The sequence below is a fragment of the Alexandromys fortis genome, unplaced genomic scaffold (assembly GCF_014885135.2).
Source record: "Alexandromys fortis isolate MF-2015 unplaced genomic scaffold, M_Fortis_MF-2015_v1.1 scaffold_37, whole genome shotgun sequence".
In the NCBI taxonomy this organism is placed as follows: Eukaryota; Metazoa; Chordata; class Mammalia; order Rodentia; family Cricetidae; genus Alexandromys; species Alexandromys fortis.
In genome coordinates, this window is record NW_026067914.1 from 2,636,182 (window position 1) to 2,652,937 (window position 16,756).

Below are 16,756 nucleotides of genomic sequence, written 5' to 3' on the forward strand. Positions count from 1 at the left end.
CAAGCAGTATGGAAAGCTTGTGCTTGGGAATTACCTTTGAAAACCTCAAGGAAGGAAAGTTATGATTCTCAAAATATTGAATAATTTTATTTGAGACTACAGAGGGTTAGTAAATGATAAATTGACCTATTTCCTTTCATGTTTCTGAACAAAGATGCAGGCTTTACTGTATGACTTATGAGGGTTTGTTGTTGTTGTTGTTTTAATTTGCTTTTGTGATCTGGAAAAAGTTAGTATATGTCAAGCACAGTATCCCCTGCTAATGTAAATAAAATGCAATCCACTAGCTCTCTGGAGCTCTGAACTTTTCTTTAAAATTATACATTCTTCAAAAGTTTAATTAGCTTTAGTAAAACAAATGTTTATAAATGGGCCTATCAATAAATATCAATTATTTGCTTTAATTTTGCCAATAAATTGGCAATAAAAATTATGCTTAAAATAACAGTAATAGTAGCACTCCTAAGTTTTTGTTTATTTTATTAATTTTTTTAGCTCCCTAACTTCTCTTTACTAACAGATTAAGTATTTGCCAATCTGACTGCATCCTAAAAGTTTTAGACTCTATTTACCAAAAGTTCTAAGGTTGAGACTTGGTTGCTGCCAAATTCTGCAAAAAATTTTTTTTACATATAACAAGTAATTAAATAACTTTAACGGATTCTAATTATGGTTATCAGTCAATGCCGAAGATAGAGATGAGACAGTTTAGTTGCTACTAGGATCATTGATTATATTAATGGACAATGAAGTTTTATTGCAACTTGATGTAAATAAAAATCAGTTTCAAGTAGAACACTTGTGAAAAACAAAGCTTTAAAATGTGAATAAGAAAACTGGGTTCTTGACTTTCTGTAACTACCTGTGAGTATGTGTTTGGGGTGGAGGTTGCACTTGATAATGTATGTAGAAGCCAGGTGTTTCCCTGTGATAAGAGAGGATCTCTCTCATGGAACTAGGAGCTCACCCTCTGGCTAAGCTGGCTAAGTAGACCTGCGATCTGCTTGTCCTCACCTCAGACTCTAAGGTTACAGGTGCATACTGCAGTGCAGTCCTTTTTGTGGGTACTAGGGTTCCAAAGTCAGGTACCCTAATGCTTGCAAAGCAAATGCCTTGTGCATTGAATCATCTCATCAGTACTGCATAGGAATTCTTAAAACCAATACACAAAATGGGCCTACCACCTTAGAAGGAAAGATTAGTAAGTGAAAGTTTGAACCCAAAATGGGTTTTTCTTTATGTGAATCAGCAGTGTTGATCTGTTCTTATGCTTCCATGCTTCAGTAAATGTTTCCGTTTGCTTAGTAATCGCTATCCTTGAATTTATGTAAGTTTAAATAACTTAGCAGCTATTACTTTAAAAGTATGTTAGCCTTGCTACAGTATTGATTTTTCTTTCCTTTAGCCGAGCCAGTGCAGCCCTGAACTGTTTAAAACGCTTCCACGAAATGAAGAAGCGAGGACCTAAGCCTTACAGCCTTCATTTAGATCACATCATTCAGAAAGCAATTGCAACACACCAGAAACGGGATCAGTATCTTCGAGTTCAGAAAGATATATTTGTTCTTAAGGTATTGGCATGAATGTTACTTTAGTTTCCTAATTCTCAACAACTGGATTGTAGTGTACTTATACATGTTTGGGTTTTCAATTTCATTCAAGCATATGGGTTTTGAAATTACTAGTTTTATGTTGAAGAGGGACCCTGGAGCTGGGTTTAGTCTATGTGAGGGTAGAGTATGTGTTGCAGATATCTGTGTGAGGCCAGAGGACAGCAGTGTGCTGTTTCTCGAGACACCATGTACCTTGAGTTGTTTGTTTTTTGAGACAGGGTCTCTCATTAACCAAAAACTCACTGAGTAGGCTAGGAAGCTGGGCTGGCCAGCAGATACAGATTCCCTGACGCGCACCGCAGCCCTGGTCAGCTCTCTATGCACTAGGCCCCAGTTTGTGAGCTTCGGGCAAGGGGCTGGAGGTTGAGAACACAGACGCAGAGACAGACCGACACGCAGACCTTCCAACACTGGTACCAAAAGTCCCTCTTTATTAGCACCATGTAGGCTTAAATACCCTGCAGTCAATGGCCAACAGGTGAAAATCCCATCCTCTGATCCTCTAAGCTAGGCACAGCTTCTAGTAACTTTAATTAGAAGGTTCTAGGAGGGAAGAGCAGCTGAAGGTCACGACTCATTAATCCCAACAATTCCCCTCTTATCTTCTTCCATAGTGCAGCTACGTCAAGTGTGCGTCACCAATCTAAGCATGTGTAGGTTCTGCTGATTGAACTCAGGTGCTCTTGCTTGCAAGACAAGCACTTTATTAACTGAAACTTCTGCCTGCCCTAGTTTTTTAGGATTTTTATTAGTTTTTTGAAAACTATTTTTGAAGATCATTAATGATACCCTCCTTCATTTTTAAAATTAGAAATTAGTTTTCTGATGTGAGCATAGATGGTTTGATTGACCTTATTACTGTCTGGTAATTTTAGGATACAGAGGAAGCTCTTTTAATAAACCTTAGGGATAGCCAAGTTCTTCAACACAAAGAAAATCTTGAATGGAATTGGAATCTCATTGGGACCATTCTTAAGGTATGATAGAGTACTTTGTGGAGATTGCTAAACTGTTTTCATTTATTACTATAATTTATTATAGTTATATGCTTAGGAATTGCCAAATATACATTTCTAATGTAAGATACCATGTTTTTCTAGTGGCCAAATGTAAATCTAAGAAACTATAAAGATGAACAGTTGCACAGGTATGTAAAAACTATTGTGCATTTAAATTTAAAGAACTTAAATTTATATTAAGGTTAATGCCTGCTAAAAATAATCATTGATATTTTTAAAAGATGCATCCATTTTATGTGCAGTCTTGTAACCGGAATGCACTAGCTAATTTTCTTGATATTTATATTCTTCTTCCAGTTCTGATCTTTATGATAAGTTACTTCCTCTGGGGTAGTGTTATCTAGGTTGTGGTTCTAGCCCTGACACAAGGACAACATTAAGAAATGGCATCCATTTTTATTGGAGCACTTGTGCTTGCACACAAGTCATCTTCTGAGAGCTGTCTCTTCCCAACAGCGCTTATCTACACTGTAAAGCGTGCTGATGTCATAGCACATGCAGCATGTGAACCTGCTGCACTGTAAAGCATGTGGACTTCATGGCACATGAAGCTGCTCTCTACTGCACCTGTGTGCTTTTACTCATGCATGACTATAAACACTGTTACCAATCTCCTTGGATAAAAAGGCCTTACTTTATCCAGAGAAGTCCATATCATTAGCATTTCTTATATTGTATTCATATTTAATGGTATGCGACTTAATGTTTATATCAAGTTTTGAGAAATATATAGAATAGGCAAGTTACAGTGACATGAAGAAGTATAGTACTCTTGATATTCTTTAAGAATAGAACAATAATATAATAAATTTGTTTTGTAACCTCAGGTTATACTGTAGTGCAAGAACTTAAAGTGAACTATATTAAGTGATCACAGCATTGAAAGTTGTTGGAATATATTCATAAATCCAGTTAAGTTGGTATCTGTAAGAGGCTTCCTTGTATCTCTCCAGCGTTCCAGTCTAGATGTGTTATCTCAGTTTTGTTGTTGGGGATGTGGTGGCTGTTTTTAGTTTTGTTCCTTTGATTTTTTGAGGCATGATCTTGCTATGTAGCTGAGGCTAACCTGAAACCCACTATGTGGCCTGTCCTGGCGGCTTTCAGCTACTCTCTTTCTGCCCTTAACTCCAGAGTGCTGAGGGTTTTAATGTAGCCCATGCCTGGTCAGGACTGCACTTTCCCTACCAGGTCTCACTGGAAACTTCCTATTCGACCGACGTGGTTCCCAATGATATCTTATTTAAATGTGAAATGTACCAGCGTGCTTAGTAAGTTTCCTAAACTGTGCTCAAGGTTCTTTAATTGTGGTTTCCTACTTTGCTGCTAATTTCATCTTGATTTTAGGTTCGTGCGTAGACTTCTTTATTTTTACAAGCCCAGCAGTAAGCTGTATGCCAGTCTGGATCTAGACTTTGCCAAGTCCAAGCAGCTCACAGTTGTCGGCTGTCAGTTTACAGAGTTTCTTCTTGAGTCTGAAGAGGTAAGCCTTCTAGAGACTTTGACAGAAAATGTTTTTTGTTGAATCTACTCCTTTTTTCTCTTCTACTACTACCCTTAAATACACATTCTTTTTTCCTTTCCTTTCTCCTCTCCCCCCCCCCCCCCCCCCCCGCCTTCAGCTCCCATTTTCTAAAGAAAAGTCAGAGTACATAGCTCTCTCTGGTTTACCTGGAATTCACTTTGTAGGCAACATTGGCCTCAAACTCAGCAATCTGTCTGCCTAAAGTGCTGGAATTAAAGTGTATGCTAACACATCTGCCCATGTGGTGTACTTTTTCCCCCCTAGTTGGTATAAGCTCTATTTGAAATATAAGCTTAGACCTGTATTTGAATCCTGACATAGTCCTACCTAGTTAGGAAACCTTAGGGAATTACCCACCCTCTAGATGGCCTGGTTTCAGATAAGATGGAGAAATGAAAATAAAGAGGATCTCCATGTAACTTTTATTTTTAATTCAAAGGGATCAAACTCCACAAACTCGGTGATCCTGTTACCAGTGACTTAGCATCACTAAGATTTTCATGGCTATTAGAGATGACTTTCTAATTACAGGATGGGCAGGGGTACTTAGAAGATCTCGTGAAAGATATTGTTCAGTGGCTCAATGCTTCATCTGGGATGAAACCTGAAAGAAGCCTTCAGAATAATGGTTTGCTAACCACCCTCAGTCAACACTACTTCCTGTTCATCGGAACACTCTCTTGTCATCCTCATGGAGTCAAAATGTTGGAAAAATGCAGCGTCTTTCAGTGGTGAGCATTCTCTAATTATGTTGCAATGTAAGCCTAAACTTTAGTTTTAATGAGTCCAGATATACAATATGCTTTTTGTCTGTGTGCGTGTGTTTGGTAAATGCTTTTTCTTAGAGATATTTATTGATAAAGGATTTAAAGAATGTATGTTGTGCCAGGTGGTGGTGGCACACGCCTTTAATCCCAACACTTGGGAGGCAGAGGCAGGTAGATCTCAGTGAGTTCGAGGCTAGCCTGGTCTACAGAGTGAGTTCCAGGAAAGCCAGGACTGTTACACAGAGAAACCCTGTCTTGATAAACAAAATACAATGTATGCTGAATTGTTTTCACATGACCATCTCCTAAAATTTTAATCATCTGTGCTAATGGGTTCTTTAAAGAATGTATCAGCTGATAGGTAACTGTGTATCTAATCAGGTTGTCTGCTTTGAATATGCATAATTTTCTATTTTTCAGTCATATTTCAATTAAACTGGAGAAAAGTTTATTGAATTAATGAATCAACACAGTAATTTATAATACTCTTTTTTTTTTTTAGTCTTCTTAATCTTTGTTCCTTGAAAAACCAAGATCACCTGCTGAAGCTCACTGTTTCTAGCCTAGACTATAGCCGAGATGGATTAGCTAGAGTCATTCTTTCAAAAATTCTCACGGCAGCTACTGATGTGAGTATAACATGGGAGATAAACCTGTAGTTTTATAACCAGTTCTTTCCAGTACTTTATACATTGAACTAAGAATATGGGGAAGAAGTTGAGTTAGCCTTAACTTTTAGTTGTTATACGTACTGGCAAGGGACATTCTGTAAATACAGTAGTTTTTCCAGCACCCATCATATGCCACATAGGCTGACCCCTGTGGCTTGCCAAAATATAAGAAATTTGATGCATAATTTATGATAGTTGAGGATTGCATTCACATATTCTCTTTAGTAAACTTTTTGTTAAATTGTAGTACTGTTTGGCCAATAGCTTAGGCATATTTCTAGCTAGCTCTTACGTCTTAAATTAACCCATCCGTGTTATTTTGTGTTTTGCCACAAGGCTTGTTGTTTACCTGTAAGGTTCTCCAGTGTCTGTCTCCTTCGGCAGTAAAATGGCATCTCTTTGATTCCACCTACTTTTTCTATATTTCTTTTCCAGCCTGGCTATATTTTGTTAAGCCATTGGCCAAAAGCAGCTTCTTTAGCCAATGGCAATAAAACATATTCACAGCATACAGAGGGGAGTCCCACTTCAGACATGGCTCCCACTCCTGACTAAGAAGCTATCTACAATTGATACCTGCTTGCAATAGGAAAATTAAGTTTTCTCCAGTAGAGTCTCATTGGGTATATTGACCACTCTTCAAGGTTGACCCTGTGCCCAGTTGTTCACCAAATGAAAAGTGAACTCAGTGTCTCTGAGGAACTCTGTATAGAACCCTCCTAAGTTAGAAGGGAATGGCTGTATCATTCCCTCAATTCCATTCCTTTTGTCCATTGCAAATGGAATGGCTTTTCCAAAACAATAGTAAATATCTGAGATGACTTTTAATGTGTTCCTTTATCTCTTTAGGCCTGCAGATTGTATGCAACAAAACATTTAAGGGTTTTGTTGAGAGCTAATGTCGAATTCTTCAATAATTGGGGAATTGAGTTACTAGTTACTCAACTACATGATAAAAACAAAACAATTTCTTCTGAAGCTCTGGATATTCTTGATGAAGCTTGTGAAGACAAGGTAAAGTTGAACTGTATTGATATAATGAAACATTTAGACCGAATTTTATAATTTTTTTCCATTTTAATTGGCAGTTTTAGAAAAGTGTAGTATGCATAAACATTTTAGAACAGAGCATATGCTGTCTTCGTGTATTTATTAACTTGATGGTCATCCCTTTAGGCCAATCTTCATGCTCTTATTCAGATGAAACCAGCCTTATCCCACCTTGGAGACAAGGGCTTGCTCCTCCTCCTGAGGTAAGTACTAAGTACTTGTTCTTGTGGTGCTATTCTTTGTTGTGTCCTCTCAGTCATGTATATTAATGTTAAGTCCAAATCTGACTAAATACTCCAAATCTATTTTAAATTTAGAACTGAGCTGTTCCTTGTTTTGTCTATGCTTTTCATGTTTTTTTTTTTTTATTTTTATTGGGTTCAGTCTTTTTGCAAATTTGTTGAAAATTTATCTGCAATTGAGAAAAATTGGGGGGCTGGAGAGATGGCTCAAAGGTTAAGAGCACTGTTTTCCTAGGGGTCTAGAGTTTAATTCCTAAAAACCACGTGGTAGGTCCAACCCTCTGTAATAAGATATGGTGCCCTCTGCTGACACGCAAGGATGAATGCAAGCAGAACACTATACATAATAGATAAATAAATAAATAAGTAAATAAACAAACAAATAAATAAATAAAATCTTTTAAAAGAAAAAAAAAGCTGGAAGGTCAAGCACAATTTTGTCAAAGTTTAAAAGAGAAAAAACCCCTGGCAGACAAACTAAAACCTCAACAGCTGCCCAGAGGAAGACAGTGGAGGAGAGAAGGACTAAAGGCCATACTGTAATCTGGCATGGGGATGAGATGCCTGGCAGATGAGCAGCCATGTGGTGGGGAGTGAAACTTTAGAAAAAGAGGGAGGAAGCCTGGAATGCTGGGGGAAACCCAGAAGTTTTGAGGAAAGCATGCTTAGAGAAGAAAGGGAAACATGGACTTTTCTGTACCTGGTAGACATACAAATTGCATGGTTGCAGTGCTGTGGGCTTGAGACCTCGTGATGGATTTGGGTGATGGCTGATCTGTCTCCTTTCAGATGAAAGGAGGCATCAGGTGTGGTGGTCAAGGTAGCCCTTCAGCTTGTCTATCTAAAAACCATTCTAGCACAACTGTCAGATGCAGGGAGAAATGGAAGTCCTAGTGTTTGAAATTTTAATAAATTGTAGTTAACCTTTTTATTTTAGACAGGAATATTCTAAAGACTGTTTGTTTCTTCAGCATATTCTATAGGTTATTTAGATCTCTTTTAGACTCGATGTTTAGCTATGGTTGTTCTAATTTGCAGATTTCTCTCCATTCCAAAAGGATTTTCCTACCTGAATGAAAGGGGTTATGTAGCAAAGCAACTGGAAAAATGGCACAAGGTAACTTCTTACTAAATAATAAGATTTAATTTGTATACCCTTTCCTTTGGGAATTCAGACCAATCTACACTACATTAGATCTTATCTACAAAACAAACAAAAATAAATGCAGTCATGTTTGTTATCTTGGACTTCCTATTGCTAGGAAGAGACACCATGACCATAGCAACTCTTACAAGAAAAACATTCAGTTGGGGGTAGCTTATAGTTCCAGAGGTTTAATATATTACCGCCATGGCTGTGTATAGCTGTAAGCATACATGCATACATACATACATACATACATACACACATACACACATTCTTTATTCAAAATACAAAGGGGTGAATTCAGTTTGCAAATGTAAATAAAACTGAAATTTTTCATTTAATACTTTATCTTAAAAGAACTTTCCAGAGCAATGTATTTAGATCTACCTCATTTTTTAAAACTGTGTGTATGTGTGTAGTGTGTGTGTGTGTTGTAAGGGGATGGACGGCATGCATATGCTCTGAAGCATGTGTGGAAGTCAGAGAATAGCTCACAGGAGTCATTCATCTCCTTTACCATGTAGTCTCTAGACACTGAACTGGCTGTCAGACTTGGCAGCATCTGTTTCTCCCCATCAAAACTAACCACTGGCTACTACCTTATTGTTTTAGTAATGTTCCAGTCCTGCTATTAATGTTTATTTAGATTGTGTCCAGTACAGCCTAATTTTTTAAATAAATGGGACTTGCTCAATATTATTACATATAGTTATATATAAAGATATGTATTTCATAGTTCTAAAAGTATATAAATTGTATTAAATTATAAAAATATTATTATTACCACAAAAAATCAGAATTTAATCTTTAGTAAATGCTGCTATATTGCCTTCCAAATTGGATGTACCAATTTTTGTTGACAACCTGAAATGGAAAACTTTTGTAATAGAGATAGCAGTATGATATATTCAGTCTAAAACATTGAAGTGAAATTTTTTTCCAAGGGTATGTATGAAATAAATTTGTTTTTGATTTGATTTAATTAGTAAGATAAAGGATTTAATTTAAAAACACTGAAATTATATATTCCAGTTTTCTTTTTTAAATTTATACTGATTCTTCAGCATTTAATAAAATAGCAACTTTTTCAAGGAAACAGAATTCAAGTATGATTTTTAAAAAACATTATTTTCTCACTTACTTGGAAAGAGGGAAAAATTAGGCAGAACACTTTTAGATGGGGTAGAACATTTACCTTCATGACCCATGCTTTTCTTTTTCTAAAAACTTGTGAAGATACTTAGTTTTCTCATATTTATACTTCAAAAATTTGCTAAATATCTGACATAATGTAGTGACAGTTATTATGAAAATATAGACTTAATACTATTTTCCAGGAATACAATTCAAAATACGTCGACTTGATTGAGGAACAACTTAATGAAGCACTCACTACATACAGGAAGCCTATTGATGGTGATAATTACGTTCGTCGGAGTAACCAAAGGTATGGTCCAGTGAGTGGGGCCATGTGTAACTACCTCTCAAATGTCAAATTTAAAATCAGCCTTTAATAGGTCATTTAGAAAATTTTGAGGACTTCTGTTCACCGATGCAGGAAAAAATCTCTGCAGAGCAGTGCTTGCTCCAGTTTTCCAGTGGTGTATATTGTGCAACGCTAGACATGCGTGCTGAACATGCTTCGTGTCACTCCACTCATACACTCCATGTTCTCAGCCCAGTCTGCTTTTTTAGCTCTGCTTTGTTATCATAAACTGGTAGACCTGACAAAACTATTAGTTTTTTCAGAGGAATCCTCATTGTTTCCTAAGCTTTATTGTTTTGTTATAAATCATTTCCTGCTTATTAATAGTTGCTTACTTAATTAGCATACTTAAGTCTGCTAATAGCTTTCTCAGTTCATCTTTTGTCACACTAGATTACAACGACCTCATGTCTATCTGCCCGTACACCTTTATGGACAACTGGTACACCATAAAACAGGCTGCCATTTACTGGAAGTGCAGGTAAAAACATAATATGCATTATAAGTTATTAAAAGAGTAAAAGAAAAATCTTAATAGTGCTAAAATAAATATCTTTGCCAAGATTTTTCAAAAGCTGTCTTGTACAAAGACTTCTGTTGTCTAGCTTAACAGTCTGTCGGATCCCCAGGAGCCGTGTGGGAGGGAAAGATCCAACTTGTATGGGTTCTCCACTGATAGCTACAAGTATGTTGTAGCATGCGTGTGCACCCATGCACATACAGACACACACAAATAAAATGTTTAACAAATTAATATCTGTGATTAATACTAGGTAGTAAGTACTTCATATGTAAAAGATTGATTAACACACCAGGCCTTGTAAGGCAGGTGCTGTTATCCCTTATAGATTAGGAATTCAAGGCATGGGCAAGTTCAGTAGCTTTTTGTTCTGTAGAGTTGGCTTCGGCTCAGGTTGTATTCTTCATGATTTGCTGAAGAAATTACAATCACAAATATGGAGAAACTAAGTTGCTTTCTTTCTTGTATCAGAGGTTGAGCTGAACCTTAATGCAAATTAGTTACAAGTCCAGAATATGAAATCAAAACCAATGCCCTAAAGTGGCTCCCAAGTAAACTATATGTAAAGTCACTCTTAGAATTCTAAATGTGTAGAAATGACCAAAACAAACCTTTGGGTTGACTTGGACAAAGTATAAGGAAATACTTTAGAAGCATAATACATTGTTATTTATTTACATGGTACTTCTTTCTTTGTCTAGAATGTTATCACAGAACTCTGTCACAATGTTCGTGCTCCAGACTTGGATAAATGGGAAGAAATTAAAAAGCTGAAAGCCTCTCTTTGGGCCTTGGTTTGTAATGAATATTTCTGATCTTTCTAGTGTGTATGGGTTTTGTTTTTTAAGGTTCTACTCACTAATGCTAAATAAATTAAAATTATATTAACTTGAACTTGTTCTTAGATTAATATTCAAAAACCAGGATTGTTCTTACCAATTTAAAGGTTATTCTTATGCTGAAGAAATAGATGATTAAGATATTAATGTTTGCTTTTTGTTGTTCTTCTAAGACAAACAGCATGTTTGCTTACTCCTAGCACACCTTATTTAAAGTTTTGTTTCTCCTTCCATAGGCTTTTTTCTTTCCCTCTTATAGTTGGATTTAAATTTTTTTTGTAGCTTTTAAAGTTTCTTCAAAATATTAGTCATAAATATTTGATATTATTTCTTTTAGGGAAATATTGGCTCATCGAATTGGGGGCTTAATTTGCTACAGGAAGAAAATGTGATTCCAGATATACTAAAACTTGCAAAACAGTGTGAGGTTCTTTCCATCAGAGGGTATGTTACGTACCTGAGAAGTCTTTCTAGTGAATATAAATAGATGTAAGGAAAAGTATTTCATGATTCATAATTGTTACTTTAAATATGCTCTAGGTCCTGCTGTACTGCCTTCATTTGTTTTCATTATTTTTATTAGGGAGATTTACATGATTTTCATTGTGGTTTATTTATTCTTCACTAGATTTAATGTGTTGTTTTCTACAAACTGACACAATTTTTAAGTATCTTCTTAAGGAAAATGTATATACTCATATAGCAGATTATTTTATGGTTATTTAAGAAATCTCACTTTGGGATTATAAACTGTTTTTACTATGTTGTTTTTGTTTTGTTTTTTCCTGCAGGACCTGTGTATATGTTCTTGGACTCATAGCTAAAACCAAGCAAGGCTGTGATATTCTGAAATGTCACAGCTGGGATTCTGTGAGGCACAGTCGCAAGCATCTGTGGCCAGTGGTTGCAGATGATGTGGAACAGCTCTGCAATGAGCTCTCGTCTGTCCCAAGCACGCTCAGTTTGAACTCTGAGTCAACCGGCTCTAGACATAACAGTGAAAGTGAGTCCGCACCATCAAGTGAGTATTGTGATGGAGTCACAGGAATGAACATGTTGTATTTGTTACATTCCTCTTTTCTTCTTAGTTTTTGGACTATCAGGATACAGTCTTGTGTGACCTGAAACTTGCTAAATAGCTAAGGATGATTGGCTCTGCCTGCTTCTGCTCCTGAGGTACAGGCATGTAGCTACACACAGGCCCAAGATTACGTTTTCAAAGATGATGGTTTGGTGGTGATGCCCTATTAAAGGGTCTCTTCTCACAACAAATATCACAGTCTCTAGCCTAACTAGTTCTCTCCCATGCTTTTTGGATAGCTTTTGGGAATTGTGTGCTCAGAGATGATGATATGTCATGTAGAGAAGCCACTTCTGTTTGTTTTCAGAACAAACAGATCTAGCTAGATTTTACCTACCTTCGTTTACTTAATACTTTCCCTCTTTTTCTTAAGAATAAGTAACTAAAGTAGAATGTGTTTTGCTGAGAGTCATATCTTCATTAGATCTTACAGAGTGTGGGAGCCATATGTGTAACTCAGTTGTAGAGCACTTTCCTGTTTTATGTGTAGCTCTGGGTTTATGCCTCAGAATTGGGGGAGAAAAGGACATTGGTGGAAGTGTTAAAAGATACATGAAGCAGATGATTCAAGAGTTGAATGTTAATGGTTGTACAGAACTTAAGGCATGCTTTTTAGATTTAAGATGATAAATACAGGCAGGGCTTGGTGACAAACACCTTTAACCCCAGCACTTTGTGGGCAGAGGCAGGTGGATCTTCATGAGTTCTACACCAGTCTGGTCTACAGAGTAAGTCCAGAACAAATAGGGCTGTTAATTCAGAGAAGTCCTGTCTCAAAAAACCAAAGGAAGGGGAAAAGAAAAGGTGATGATAGGCTAGGCCTGGTTGCCAGTGCCTATAATTCTAATTCTTCAGGAGGCTCATGAATGAGAATCTCAAGGCCTGTCCAGTCTGTAGGATAAAGCCAAGGCCAACTTGGCCAATCATAAGAGGTATTGTGTTCCATCAACAGTACCCGTGAGAAAAGGAAGGAAAGGAGAGAAGTTGAGTCTGCAAGTATATCTTTGAAATTTTATTACTTAAGCCTGAGGCAAGAAGACTGTTGAAAATTCAAGACTAGTCAGGGATACATACTAAATTTGAGGCCAGCATGGGCAGTGTAAAATCGTGTCTCAATCATTGTCTATTACACTACTCCGTACTCTTTACTACATGGTGAAACTTGATTTTTGAGAAATTGCATATGAAAAGATACATCTTAGAGTTCACAGATATAGAAAGCTAGTGTAATATGTAAATTCACTTAGGATTTTACTTTGTCTTTTTTGAAAATATATTTAAAGTTCTTAATAATTACTCAATAGACCAGTTACAAACAGAATAAATCTTTTTGGTACTGTTAGGTACCTGTGGGTTAATTGATGTGATGTATAACAGTTAGACACTAAGTTTGATGGGCAAAATGGACAGGAAATATAATTGATTTAAATATGAAGCTTACACGTGTGCCTCTGTTATCTGTAAGTGTGGTTATCTTTTCATAGCTGTGTGATATCCCAGACTCTGTCCCACCTCTGTATCCATATCCATTGATGGTAAAAATCCTTTGAATAAAGTGACATGGTTCTGTATCTGACTTATATTCAAATCTCCCAAATATTTTATATATAATCATTAGATCCTTTAATACCTAATCTAAATACTCAATAGTAAATTTTATTCTTAATTGCTTAAGGAATAACAGCTAGAAAAGTATATGTACATGTTTAATTTAAGCACTGTTCTTGAATTTTTTTGGTTTCTGGTTAGTTGAACCCATGTATACACAACTTACTGATATGGAAGCCTGCAGTATTTAAAGTTTAGCAGTCTATTTCTTCTAAGATGAATGTCTCTTGCTGCTGTGATGTGAAGAAGCAGTCATGCCATGGACTACCAGAATGAGCATCCATGCTCAAGGGATTGGTTTCTTTTACTTTCTCTTTAATTTAATCCTGAATATTTTGAAAAATCAAAACTTCATATACTCTGTACCAGGATGAGTCTTGTGGTTTTTCTTTAGAAATAAGAGATCCTCAATAACACAATCTTCTAGTTTATTCATATTGTAACTCTGACCTTTAGGGTAGCATTTTTATTCTTTAATGTTCCCCCAGATGGCTGTTTAAAAGGTGGGCTAGCACTAAGCATTGTGATGAATTCTTCATCTTTGCATGCTTTGACAGCTGGTTCTCCAATTACAGGCATGTTCATACTGGAGGATGACCGGTTTGGCAGCAGCTCTACCAGTACATTCTTCCTTGACATCAATGAAGATGCTGAGCCAGCATTTTATGACCGACCTGGACCCCTAAAGGAAAAAAATCCATTTCCCTTTTTTGCGTCTAGCAAACTTGTAAAGCATCGTATCTTAAATTCACTTACTTTGCCGACTAAAAAACACCGCAGCAGCAGTGATCCAAAAGGAGGAAAACTGTCATCTGAAAATAAGACAAGCAACCGGCGAATCAGAACACTTACAGAGCCCAGCGTTGACTTTAATCACAGTGATGACTTTACACCTATCTCCACAGCACAGAAAACATTACAGCTAGAAACTTCTTTTGTTGTGAATAAACACCTTGAAGACACTGGCAGCACTCCAAGTATTGGAGAGAATGACTTAAAATTCCCCAAGAGTTTTGGTACAGAGAATCACAGAGAAAACACAAGCCGAGAGAGGCTGGTTGTAGAAAGCTCAACAACCTCACATATGAAGATCCGCAGCCAAAGCTTTAACACAGACACTACAACAAGTGGCATAAGTTCAATGAGCTCAAGTCCCTCTCGAGAGACAGTTGGTGTAGACCCTACAACTATGGACACAGACTGTGGAAGTATGAGTACTGTGGTAAGTACTAAAACGGTTAAGACAAGCCACTATCTGACGCCACAGTCTAACCATCTGTCTCTCTCCAAATCAAACTCAGTGTCCCTGGTGCCACCAGGTTCTTCTCATACACTTCCTAGAAGAGCACAGTCCCTTAAAGCGCCCTCCATAGCAACAATAAAAAGTCTAGCAGATTGCAACTTCAGCTACACAAGTTCTAGAGATGCCTTTGGCTATGCTACGTTGAAAAGATTACAGCAGCAACGAATGCACCCATCCTTATCACACTCCGAAGCTTTGGCCTCCCCAGCAAAAGACGTATTATTTACTGATACCATCACTATGAAGGCTAACAGTTTTGAATCCAGACTGACGCCAAGCAGGTGAGCTGTACATACTTAAAATAAGTGAAAGTGGTTGAATTTTAACAGATAGTCATATAAGACATTAGTCAGATTGAGCACCACAGAAGCCAAGTCTCAGAACTGACCCATTTACCACAGTAGGCTGTGAGCTCCTTGTTACCTGATATGATTTGAAATGGATTCTTGCAGCTGCGAGGGGGGAAGATAAACTCCACTAGGCCCTGAAAATAAACTTGTTTTGCAAGGTTATACAAGTCACAAGCTTTTTTTTAATTTATTTTTCGCTTCTGCAAGGATCGATTTTAAAAAGAAGCATGTCGGGGGAATCAGGAGCTTAAGACCTACAATAACAAACAACCTTTTCAGGTAGGTCAATTTAAAGCTCCAAAAGTTGACCTCTTACTATTTTTTAAAATAACTGAAAATTTCAGTTAAATTATTTTAGTTGGTTTTAAGTACATATAATTATTAAATAGGAACCTAATAAACACTAAATGAATTCCTGGGTCCTCAAGGCTAAAAAATGTCCCACTTATATGTTAAATATTCTATATTTAGATCATATCAAGCTATTAACAGTATACAGTTTAGGTTTGTTTTTTAAAATGATACACTTTGAAATTTGATCATTGCAAAGTTCCCCACTTGCCTTGTTTTTGTTATTATTTGACTTCTCATCGTTGAATTATATTCATTTAAATGATTTATATTCCTTTAAACAGATTTCTAGGTGTTGAGTAGTTAGACCAGTATCTAAAAAGTAAACACTAGTTTGCAGAATATTCTCATTTTCAGCATTGGGAGTTATTTATATAACCCATCAGTCTCATATCTGATTTTTTAGTAACATTTTTAATAAAAAGATCCTGGTAGCAGATAGTGAATTTTGTCCCCTCTTTAAAAAATGGTACAGTAATAGTTGGTGCAACTAGAAGTCATTATCTGTCATCTTTGTGAATCCATAACAGAGCCACATGCCTGTCAGCAAGTCATGGGTGTAGAGCTACCCCAAGCAACAGAGCTGATGGGTTAGCTTGTCTGGGCCTCCATAAGCTCAGTTGGAGGCTATGCTAGAGTCGTGCTTTTAAACCTTTAAAATGTTACTTTCTAAGCAGAAAAAATAATTTTTTTCTTAAAGGTTTTCTATAAAAACCCAATAAGCAAAACAGTTTAAAATGGAGCTATAGCTGATTGAAATAAAATTGGAAAGTGAAACACCCCCATAATTCTTCTGACTCCAGTAGTTCTTAGAGAGTTTTATAAAATCAGAGATATAACCATGTAAGGTTTGAAAAACATTGACTTCTTTTATAAAATTCATCAATTTCAGATACGAGTCCTCTTGGAAATTAAGAATTGTTTTTACTATTATAATCTTAATGGCAACTATTTAAAGCCATATTTTATGTGAAAAAGCACATAAAATTTATGTGTTTTATGTGAAATAATCCTTTGATTTACATTTATATGTTTTATAAGACTTGGTTTTCCATTTAATAATGTAAGACTTTGAATAGTGTTGTGTATATTTGGCAAGGCCTATACAGAGTGAACAATGTGTCTCTTGCTTGGTAATCAGTATGACAGAAATGTGTTTTATGGAGATGTCCTTTTACCATGGTTAT

At 36.4% G+C, this 16,756-nt stretch overlaps 1 protein-coding gene across 2 annotated transcripts in view; it reads left to right on the plus strand.

The window, feature by feature from the left end:
* Rictor (RPTOR independent companion of MTOR complex 2) overlaps nucleotides 1-16,756 on the plus strand; it is a 90,247-nt gene that overhangs the window by 61,057 nt on the left and 12,434 nt on the right. The window contains exons 17-32 of one of the 2 annotated variants that reach the window (XM_050138927.1): nucleotides 1,406-1,571; nucleotides 2,489-2,590; nucleotides 2,714-2,760; nucleotides 3,977-4,112; nucleotides 4,686-4,885; nucleotides 5,424-5,550; nucleotides 6,442-6,606; nucleotides 6,769-6,845; nucleotides 7,923-8,001; nucleotides 9,369-9,478; nucleotides 9,911-9,998; nucleotides 10,739-10,831; nucleotides 11,214-11,320; nucleotides 11,668-11,897; nucleotides 14,141-15,149; nucleotides 15,426-15,497. In XM_050138927.1, coding sequence (XP_049994884.1) covers nucleotides 1,406-1,571; nucleotides 2,489-2,590; nucleotides 2,714-2,760; nucleotides 3,977-4,112; nucleotides 4,686-4,885; nucleotides 5,424-5,550; nucleotides 6,442-6,606; nucleotides 6,769-6,845; nucleotides 7,923-8,001; nucleotides 9,369-9,478; nucleotides 9,911-9,998; nucleotides 10,739-10,831; nucleotides 11,214-11,320; nucleotides 11,668-11,897; nucleotides 14,141-15,149; nucleotides 15,426-15,497 — 2,808 coding nt within the window. The remainder of the gene's footprint in view (nucleotides 1-1,405; nucleotides 1,572-2,488; nucleotides 2,591-2,713; nucleotides 2,761-3,976; nucleotides 4,113-4,685; nucleotides 4,886-5,423; nucleotides 5,551-6,441; nucleotides 6,607-6,768; nucleotides 6,846-7,922; nucleotides 8,002-9,368; nucleotides 9,479-9,910; nucleotides 9,999-10,738; nucleotides 10,832-11,213; nucleotides 11,321-11,667; nucleotides 11,898-14,140; nucleotides 15,150-15,425; nucleotides 15,498-16,756) is intronic. The other variant, XM_050138929.1, reaches the window with a different exon arrangement.